This window comes from Rhinatrema bivittatum, chromosome 15 (assembly GCF_901001135.1).
Source record: "Rhinatrema bivittatum chromosome 15, aRhiBiv1.1, whole genome shotgun sequence".
NCBI lineage: Eukaryota > Metazoa > Chordata > Amphibia > Gymnophiona > Rhinatrematidae > Rhinatrema > Rhinatrema bivittatum.
The window spans coordinates 30,495,289-30,505,549 of NC_042629.1; the positions used below are offsets into that span (position 1 = coordinate 30,495,289).

The 10,261-nt window shown below is 44.4% G+C and overlaps 1 protein-coding gene across 1 annotated transcript in view; it reads right to left on the minus strand.

The window, feature by feature from the left end:
• UMODL1 (uromodulin like 1) overlaps positions 1–7,844 on the minus strand; it is a 94,859-nt gene extending 87,015 nt beyond the window's left edge. Inside the window, exons 1-2 of the mRNA XM_029578027.1 lie at positions 7,793–7,844; positions 7,461–7,703 (exon numbers count right to left, since the gene is read on the minus strand). Of these exons, the coding sequence (XP_029433887.1) occupies positions 7,461–7,703; positions 7,793–7,844 (295 nt within the window). The remainder of the gene's footprint in view (positions 1–7,460; positions 7,704–7,792) is intronic.
• Positions 7,845–10,261: the final 2,417 nt, after the last annotated feature.

Consider the following 10,261-nt stretch of genomic DNA (forward strand, 5'->3'; position numbering starts at 1 on the left):
GAAAAAAACATGGCGGCAGTGACATCTTTCATGTAATCTTTACTTTCACAACTGTACAGTCTATTGATGCATTGTGAAGATGAAGCCTGAGTAGTCGTACATGTTTTATGCAACACGGTGACCAACAACACAGCCAAGCAGTGAGAAAAAGAAAGAGGATAGCGAGGAGAGCAGCACCTAACCGGCTTCAGGAGGCCCTCCCCTGGTAGGGGAAGTGATAGATGAGGCCTATCAGGCAAAGTGTCTTTGTATAAGGTTTTGCCAAATCTGGCTGCCACTCAGAGTGGTCCCCTGGGTTCGTACAGGAAGACATAGGGGATCCTGAGGGAGATCTGGACATAGGTCCATTGTACTCCAAGGCGTAGAGCAAGAGTATGGAATATGCAGCAAAACAACATTATCTTAGCAACTTTGGGTGGGGCTTACATTAAACCTCCACCCATCTTGTTCAAACAGCGAAAGCAACTTTTGAGAAGTTCTATGACACAGTGAGTGGCACATAAGGCCTCATTGTACTTCGTCTCTGCCAATGTGTTGGGAATGGGAATGGCAATGGGGGTGAGAAGCCAGGGCCTGCAACCATACCCTGAATCTCCTGCAGCAATGACAGAAGAAACTCATGAATGATAGCACTGTCACTTGCAGATGTGAGTGGCAAATCACAGCATCCGGTAAGACTGTATAAGGGAGCCTGTACCCTTGCTGAGCCTCAAAGGCTGATTAGCGTAGCCTAAGTTCCTTTCACATTGTTGTTGGCCACTATATGTGCAGACTAGCTGTAGCCTAATGGAGCTCATCCGTTCATGACTACTAAATCAGATGTGGCTATTAGAATTATTGCATGACAGGCTACTGGTGTGTAGCTGCCTGCCAACCTTGAAGAGATACGTAAGAGGTGACACACCTGTGTAACCACCAAAAGTCGTACCTTATGCTATACATGTGAATCTCTGTGGCAGCTCTGCAGTCTGTCCTCCATAGAAACCCATTAGTGAGCCCACACACAGGGAATATGGAAGGCCACCAACATGCACAGGACACTGCTTGTGGTACAGATGTGTGAGGCTGTACAGAAACAGTGTGCAACAATCTTCCTGATGCCTCTGTAACGGCCCACACATGATGGTGCTGTGCCGGCAGTGTGGAAAGTTCAAGCTTGTGATTCACCAGTGACATTGTAAGAGCAGCCAAGGGGAGGACAGGAACGGGGCCATTTTGGTAATGAAGACATGCAAAGTGTATAGTGGTTCGTTCCTCACTCAGAAACCTTTAGGTCCCATGCATTGTTTGCCGTCACTAAGGTTGCAGGGTTCTGAAACATGGGGAGAAAAAGGCATGCCCTGGGCCAATGGCCTTCCTATGTGACTGCACAAGGCAGTTGTCATGCCACCGATCGTTTCTTCCCCCATAGCCACCCACCATTAGCCACATATATATAGGCAGAGATGGAATACAGAAAGAACAGTGTGTCTTACCAACGAGCCAAGCGTCACCATAAAGGCCAGCCACAATATCTGATTGGCCAAGTATAAAGGAATCGTACGCGGCTCCCAAATACCTGGCTACCACATCCAGGATGCACATTCCAGCATCACACACCCCTTGCACATTGATGGAGTGGAAGAGCTTTCTGTTGCATTATGTCTCCTCCCTCTGACGGGGTGGAATGATGGATGCCACAAGAAGTCTTTTTCAAATATTTATTGTAGGAGACGTTAAAATCATATATTGATGCCCTAGATTTTAACGTCTCCTACAATAAATATTTTAAAAAGACTTCTTGTGGCATCCACCTTTTGTTATTTCCTTACGGCTTCACTGGATCGCCTACCCTGCTGTTTTTTGGGGTGGAATGATGGCCACGTGCGTGCAGTCAATTGCGCCAACAACATTGGGAAAGTGTGCGAAGGCATAAAAACCTCTCTTCAAGTCCATCAAGTCCTGCCTGTCGTGAGGAAATGTTATGTAGCGAGGAATGCGGTCGGTAACTGCCTTGATGACCTGGTTGAGAGAGCGTGAGAAAGTTGTTTGAGATATTGCCCCCACCACCCCCTACTGTGGTTTGGAAGGAGCCACTTGCCGTGAAATGCAGGGCGGCCAAGACTTTGGTGAGGTCAGGGATGGCGTGGGACCTTTCGGTGACCAGACCCAGATCCCCTTGGTTCTCTTCAGGATTGCCCAAGAGCTGAGCCGCTATCTGCGAAGCATAAAGTCTTCTGGCATGCCCAGCAAGGATGTTCGTGGAGGAAATATATGCTCCTTGTATCTTCTGCGCCGTGACCACCTGCGTGCCAGCCGCTGGGCCGGGGCCTGAGCCCACAGCGTCAGTGCCTCTGCCTGCACTGCTGGTACTTCCCTTGGAGGTATTGGAACTGCCCTTGCCTGTTGTTCAGATTGCTCTTCTTCCACGTGTTGTCATCTGCGGCGAGCCTGGCAAGGCGTCAAGTATGCCTCTACAAGTACGCTTGCCACAAACAATATGGCTTTAGGAAGGTTGACCTGGTAAAACAAGGGCTTTTATTGGGCCAGGAAGACCTGGTAGGTGTGTCCGTTATGACTGGATTTTTTTTATCACTCACAATATTTGTCGTGATAATAGCGCAATCTGCGATACTGGCCGCGATAATTACTTTTTTGACTGTACTGCCAAGAAAAAAGATTTAGTTATTTCCTGCGATACAATCTGTGACAATGTGCAATAAGCTATCGCCCGCAATGCTAGCAGACCCTATTTTATATTATCCCCGCCCAACCTCTGCCCACTTGAATACAACTTCCCAATTTGTATACGCAATTTGCGATGTGCTGTTTATCGCGTGTATTATGGCAAATTGCAAATTGATGAATGACCCTCTTAGCCAGATAAATGCCAATATTCAGCATTATCCGGCTTAGGTGCTCTTTCACTAGGCCGCGTTAGCCCATTTACTATGCGAGAAATGCTGTTTTACATGGGATAAATGGCCTGAAGCAAGGATAATGTGAGGTATTTGAAATATCTCGCGCTATTTCAGCCCCCGCACCGTGCAAATTCTAATGAGCTGATTAGCATGCAAATGCATGGTAATCAGCATATTAATACCCTAAACAATGCTGAAAAAATTGCAAGCCACATTATTTGATCTAACGTTAGCTACAACTTTTGGGTTTTAGCTTAACTTCCCCTGGTAGCCAGGCCTGGATTTGTCAGTGGGCACACTAGGCCCGCGCCTAAGGCGGCAGGATGGCTGAAGAATTGTGCTATGCTGAGTCTCACGTGGCAGATAACAGCCCTCTGGTTCCTGATCTAGCTGCAGGGAATAGGAGGGAAGGGATGAGCCCTGGAGCAAACGGAGCAAAGGAATAAGTTTGGGGAGGTTAGGATGGGCTGAGTGGGGAAATCATTGTGGGGCGAGGAGAGGGGCTGGGGGACATGAGTCTGTGTGTGAGAAAAGAGGAATGGGGGAAGTGCTTGTGTGTGAAAGAGAGAAGGGGCGGTGCCAGGTGTGTGTGTACATTCGCCGGATTGGAGAGGAGGTTTGAGGGGGGGATGCAAGGGGCAGTAGGACACCTCCCTCCTCCTCTACCTTCTTTCCCCCCACTGCAGTTTGCACCCTCCCTCTGTTTCACAAAACCTCCCTTCTTTCCTACCTTTGCTTTTCTCCCGCATCCTGGTATCTCCTCTTCCAACCCATAAACCCCAGATACTCCCTCCTCTGATCCCCCCCTCTTCTTCCTCTTTCCCCGTCCCAGATTCCCAAAACTCCCCCTACTTATCTTCCTTCCCCATCCCTGGTCCTCTTACCCTCTCCTTCTCCCCGCCCTATCCCCAAGATCTCTCACCTCTCCGGATACTTCCGGTCCCTTTTCCTCAAGCAATAAGAGCAAAATACATTCTACAGACACAAGGGAGTTTGGAAAATGGTTTTTTTTTTTTTATAATGTAATTCCTGCTAAAAGCAATATTTCACTTAGGAGATCATTTTTTCCTTGGTCCCCAGGATAGTTATATCAGAGGAGTCCTTCAATATACAGCATTGTGAAGGGAGATAGTTCTAAGCCTTCCCCTTACCAGTGGGGTCACTTTATGACCTGGGACCACCAGACCTAAGGACACTCCACAGCATTTCGGTATGACTCCTGGTCTGCAGGATGGTCAGGAAGGGCGACTGGTGCACCAGGCTTGTTGTAGGTGTGTCTTTGGTTCAGCGAATGTAGGAGATGGAGAAACTCAGGCGAGATGATAGGCAGCAGGATAATGGGGAAAAGTTGAATCACTCACAGGAAAGCCGTAAATCCCTCGAAATCGGTTTGTAATATTTTGCACAAAGACCTGGAACAGACCTGTCCTGTAGATCCCCACAGCCATCCAGGGGTTAAAGGATATCCACAAGGAATATGCATGGGATGTAAGTGCATAACTTGGCAACCAGTTTATGTACATTTATCTCATGCATATTTACTGCGGATATCGCAAAAACCCAATAGAACAGGTTTAGGCAACACTGGCATGGAAGTATATGGATTGAGTACATTAAAAATCTAATCTGTTCAGTACATATTTAAACTCAGTACTATGCAGCAAAGTAATATAAGCAGGATTTCAGAAGATCATTATTCCCTACTGCCTAGAAAGTGCATTGCCACTCATATGTAACCCTTTTTGGGGCACATAAAATGATAAAAGTGCCTGATGCCTCTGCAAATTCAAAAACATCCACAGGGCTGTCCTACAGTTAGCTAGATAAACTTATCTGGCTAACTTTAGGATAGCTGGGTATATTCAGCTACTACCTTATCTGGCTAACTTTAAGATAGCTGGGTATATTCAGCTACTACCTTATCCGGCTAAATTTAAGATAGCTGGGTATATTCAGCTACTACCTTATCCGGCTAACTTTAAGATAGCTGGGAATATTCAGCTGCTACCTTATCCGGCTAACTTTAAGATAGCTGGGTATATTCAGCTGCTACCTTATCCGGCTAACTTTAAGATAGCTGGGTATATTCAGCTGCTACCTTATCCGGCTAACTTTAAGATAGCTGGGTATATTCAGCTGCTACCTTATCCGGCTAACTTTAAGATAGCTGGGTATTTTCAGCTGCTACCTTATCCGGCTAACTTTAAGATAGCTGGGTATATTCAGCTGCTACTTTATCCGGCTAACTTTAAGATAGCTGGGTATATTCAGCTGCTACTTTATCCGGCTAACTTTAAGATAGCTGGGTATATTCAGCTGCTACTTTATCCGGCTAACTTTAAGATAGCTGGGTATATTCAGCTACTACCTTATCTGGCTAACTTTAAGATAGCTGGGTATATTCAGCTACTACCTTATCTGGCTAACTTTAAGATAGCTGGGTATATTCAGCTACTACCTTATCTGGCTAACTTTAAGATAGCTGGGTATATTCAGCTGCTACCTTATCCGGCTAACCGCGGACCGATTTCAAATTTATTTTTTTTTTAACTTTTTTTAACTCTCGGGACCTCCGAATTAATATCGCCATGATATTAAGTTGGAGGTGCACAGAAAAGCAGTTTTTACTGCTTTTCTGTGCACTTTCCTGGTGCCGGCAGAAATTAGCGCCTACCTTTGGGTAGGCGCTAATTTCTGAAAGTAAAATGTGTGGCTTGGCTGCACATTTTACTTTCTGAATCGCGCGGGAATGACTAATAGGGCCATCAACAAGCATTTGCATGTTGCGAGCGCTATTAGTCTCGGGGGGTTGGACGCACGTTTTCGACGCACTATTACCCCTTACTGAATAAGGGGTAATAGCGCGCTGTACTAAATCGGCCTGTTATCCGGCTAACTTTAAGATAGCTGGGTATATTCAGCTACTATCTTATCCAGCTAACTTGCCGAGTCGCACAGCAGCTGAATATGGACCCCTTATTTTCTGGGATTTCTAGCAGAGATTCACAATATTAAAATTCACGGATTAAACCCAGTTCATAGGCTCAGAATTGGTTTTAACAACAAGAAAACACTTCCTTCAAATCTTTAGTGGGTTCACATGGCACCTAAAATGCTTCCTTTTCCTTCTTCAACAGACAGACAATATTCAGTATCCAAGTCCCTTCACAGAACTCTTCTCAGTCACAATTCCATCAGTAGAGTTCTCTCACTGTCCAAAAGAATTTGCACAAGGCTGTTATGGTCCATAAACTACATCTCAGGAGGTCAGGAACATTTCACTGGCCTCCCATGGCATGACCTTGTTGGACTGAGTAGACCAGCGGCCCTCCAACAAACTGTGAGAACCTCTATTCCAAATCAACCTCCTAAAAAAACTGCAAAAAAATAAGAAATAACCACACTTCCGCTCTGAACACCTCCTTCTATTGACCCAGAGAAATTCACACAAGTCCCTTAAAGAGATACACCAAAATGGACATCATCATAACCCAAAAGTAGTGGCATCCCTTAACATTTATCCCAAGACAAATTTCTAATGATTAGGACCTGATTTAGGGCTCTTGTCACACATAGAACATATTGTACAGTTGATGCACTTTGGTGCATCAATGACCTTATGATCAGAATACTTAAAGGGAAAATCAAAACAAGCCAGGAATGCAAGCTTTTGAAATTAAAATGATCAGAAACCTCAGAACTGACACAAGAGGAATCAACCATAAATCTACATTTCCTATCACCTTCTGATCACCATAACACAGGGGTGCTCAAACAGGTCCTTAGGGTCCCCCCAGCTAGTTGGGATTTCAGGATACCCCTAAGGAATATGCATGAGATTTATTTGCATGTACTATCTCCTATTTATGTAACTATTTCTTCTCCATATTCCTTAGGGATATCCTGAAATCCCAAGTGGCTGGGGGAGGGCAGCCCGAGGACCAGTTTGAGCACCCCTGCCATAACACAACATCCCCTTCCTTTTCCATGATCACTGGAATGCATTCTATGATTCACTTATATTTTTTGGCAAATAATTTTTGCTCATTCTCTTCTGACCTGAGGGAGTGATAGCTCCCAAAAACTAGACCAGAAATGTATTAAGTTACAGGAGTTGGATCACATGGTAAAGCATTATATATAATCCTGTGCATCTAATTTGATTGCATCGTTACGCTGCCACCTTCCATGCATGCACATGATTACAGCCGGCATAGAAGACGGCTTTCCTGTCACAGGAAATGAGAGAGAGCTGGATCGTCTGTATGTCTGTCCCTCAGAAACATCAATGCTTATCTCCTCACGCTTCCTAACCACCCGTGCTGCTAACCTTCCAACTCTCCCCCTCTCATAACTGTGGCTTGTGAAATGTGCAAAGTGAAAGAGCCATAACACTTCCCTAGTGCTGTTCACCAGATGTGAAGTACACCTTACCACTGCCTCCGTCAACACCGTCAATGCTGGTGATGGCAGTGGTACTTTAAGCCATCAAATGATGCTAAATTTAGAACCTCCTTCTGTGGGAAATACAGTTTCCAATGAAGGCCCATCAGTACTTACGTAGCACGCAGTAATGGCCCATTTGCTCATATCCCTGGCAGCAGCCTGTAGATGTCATTGTTTCTGGGACTTCTATGGTGTGATACTCAGTTTTGTAATAGGTTTTGGAGCAGTTCTTCCATGGAACCCACCATCCACATGCAGTGGTTGCTTCATAGGCTTTCTGGTATGCGACCACTTTAGTGACATTTTTTGTCGTGGTATAATTACACAGGTAGTAGCCATTGGAGGAGAGACCGTTCTCTGAAACAAAAACAAAAAAGAGTTATTAATACTAAATATTGAGGTGTCACAACACAAAGAATACCCTCTCCAAATCATGAGCATCTTACTGGAGTAGATATCATGTTTGGCCCCTGCATTTAATCTACATGTTTCTGACATCTCTAACATTTTCTGTATTTTTCTTGAGTGCCCAGCACTTTCATGCCCTTCAGTTAGCAAGGAGTCAGCTACATGTTTGTTTGTTTATTTATTTATTTATTTATTTTTATATACCGATATTCCTGTACAAAACTACAAATCACACTGGTTTACAGTAAACAAAAACTTGCATAAGAGCATTACATGGAACAATGTAAAAGACAAGAACAGCTTAAGAAACCAAAGATAAAAACTTGTCTGTTGCTGAACACAAACAGAGGCAATAATTCAACATAGTTAATAGATAGGTAAGTACTTTCGAACGGGACATGATAAATAAAATATTTGATAGATCTGCAATTAACAAGATACCGATTAAGATAGATACTTCATAATGATAAAAAAATAATAAAATTGAAATGCAGGGCTTATGTTCAGTGGGTAGTACTTGCCAATACTGAGTATCAGCACCTGCTAGATTTGCCCCCATGGCCCCTCATGCATCCCGCAGGTTAGTACCAGTGCCTTTTGTTCCAGAAAGCTAGCCCTGGGAAAAAGTATCCACTGGAAAAAACAGGTGCAAACCTACCCCGGTACAATCTTCAATGGGAAAGTCTGCTCATACTTCCCTTTTGAAAACTGGTGCCAAATCCGTGAATAAAAGGACGAAAGCACCCACAGACTTTGCATCTTTGTACCCAGATTTGAGAAGTTATTCCCATAAGATCCTAGACTGGGCGGGCCAACAGCTGCATGTTGTGAGGGATGTCCCTTGTTTTCCAGGCCCAAGGTTAGTGATCTACCTTGCTTTTACCATATTTTATTACGTGCCCAGGACAGGCCTGACCATACAAAGTGGTTTGGAATCTGTTTTGAATCAACAGGCTGAAGACAAAAATTGCTATAGATTTTGATCCGTATTTTTATGCCTGTGTAACCCTTCCTCGGCTGGGGGGGGGGGGGGGTCACCTTCCCAGCCCTGGTGAGCAATGGTTTCACTCAACTGGGATGGGGGAATAAAGTCTTCGGGCCCCTTGGAATGGGGACAGGCTCTCCTGCTAGGCCAAACTTCTAAAAATAACACCCAGTCCGTACAGAGATTGGTGTCCCAAACAGAAAGAAGGTTACTTAGAAAAATGAATCAGTTCAGCAAGAACAAAAATCAAAGTTCACTTCAAAAGCAGTTGCAAAGCATCCAGATAAAAAATACAGAGCTTTACTACTCCTTTAAGTTGCATCTTCAGGTCTCATACACTGTAAGTCACTACCAAAGTTAGCCCTCTGCTCGTTCTTTCCCAGGTGCTCTGCAGTCCCAGTAACAATTACAGAGTCACTCTTGTGCTTGAACACACTCCTAACAATTAATTCCTTGAACGGACTTCAGAAAATCCCCCTACTCTGACCTAGTGGCAGACTTCCCAAGACCAAAATCCAGATAACCCAGAGAAGGGATATATCAGAGCTAGCAAGTCAGCCAAGGACAACGTTTCCATCCCTCCAGTTCTTCACTCTTCATACTGCACAGATCTCTATTGGATCAAATCTTCACACCAACACCAAACTCTTCCAGAACTTCTTCAAACTCCCCTATATGTCCAATCCCGTATGGGGGAAGAACCACCCTGTCATTCAATAAATTTCACATATACCCCTTGAACTTTCTCTGAACCTCCTTTGCCAGAAGATTCCCAATATTAACAGATAGACCACTTCACTTTTTTGTGAACCTTCCAAGGCTGGAAGATTTTCCATTTTGAGATATAAACCACACTCTAGTACACTCTAGTGGCCAAGCAGGGGCCATACCTTTAAAAAAAAAAATCCCACTTTAAGTAACTCTAGAGGTAACAGCTCATTCCTGGTCATGAGACAGGTTGACCGAGTCCTGGTTCTTCCTCCTTTTATGTGTAACAGGACTGTTGGACAGTCAAGAAAAATATTGATCAATGGCTAATCAATTAGATAGAGATTGCCACAGTGTCAGAATTCAGCCAATCCAGTGCAACTATTTCTTTATACACGCCTCAAAGTATTTCTCCAAATAACATTTAATGTTGAGAACAGTCATCTCTATTTAGACGAAGGTTTGGAATGCCTCCTGAGTAACATGCTTATTAAATTGGTGGTGGCGGCCTTATTTCAGTGCAATAGTGTAAGTCACATAGTGTGATGTTAGTTAGTCTTTCAGAGCGGTCTTATAACTAGGCCTTCCTACCTAGATCTTTCTGGAAGAAAAGCAGGGACATCTCACTTCAACAGCACCCCAGCGCCATGGCTGGTGGAGAGTAGCGATTGTTCAGTTCCTCAGAGTCCCTGCAACCTTGGAAAGGATCCAAACATTTCTCTTTAACCCACAATCCAGGCCCAGAGTCTTAAAAAGGCAACACAGACAACTGCCTCGTGTTAGGGGAGGGGAAGAGACAGATAACGTAAGAGAG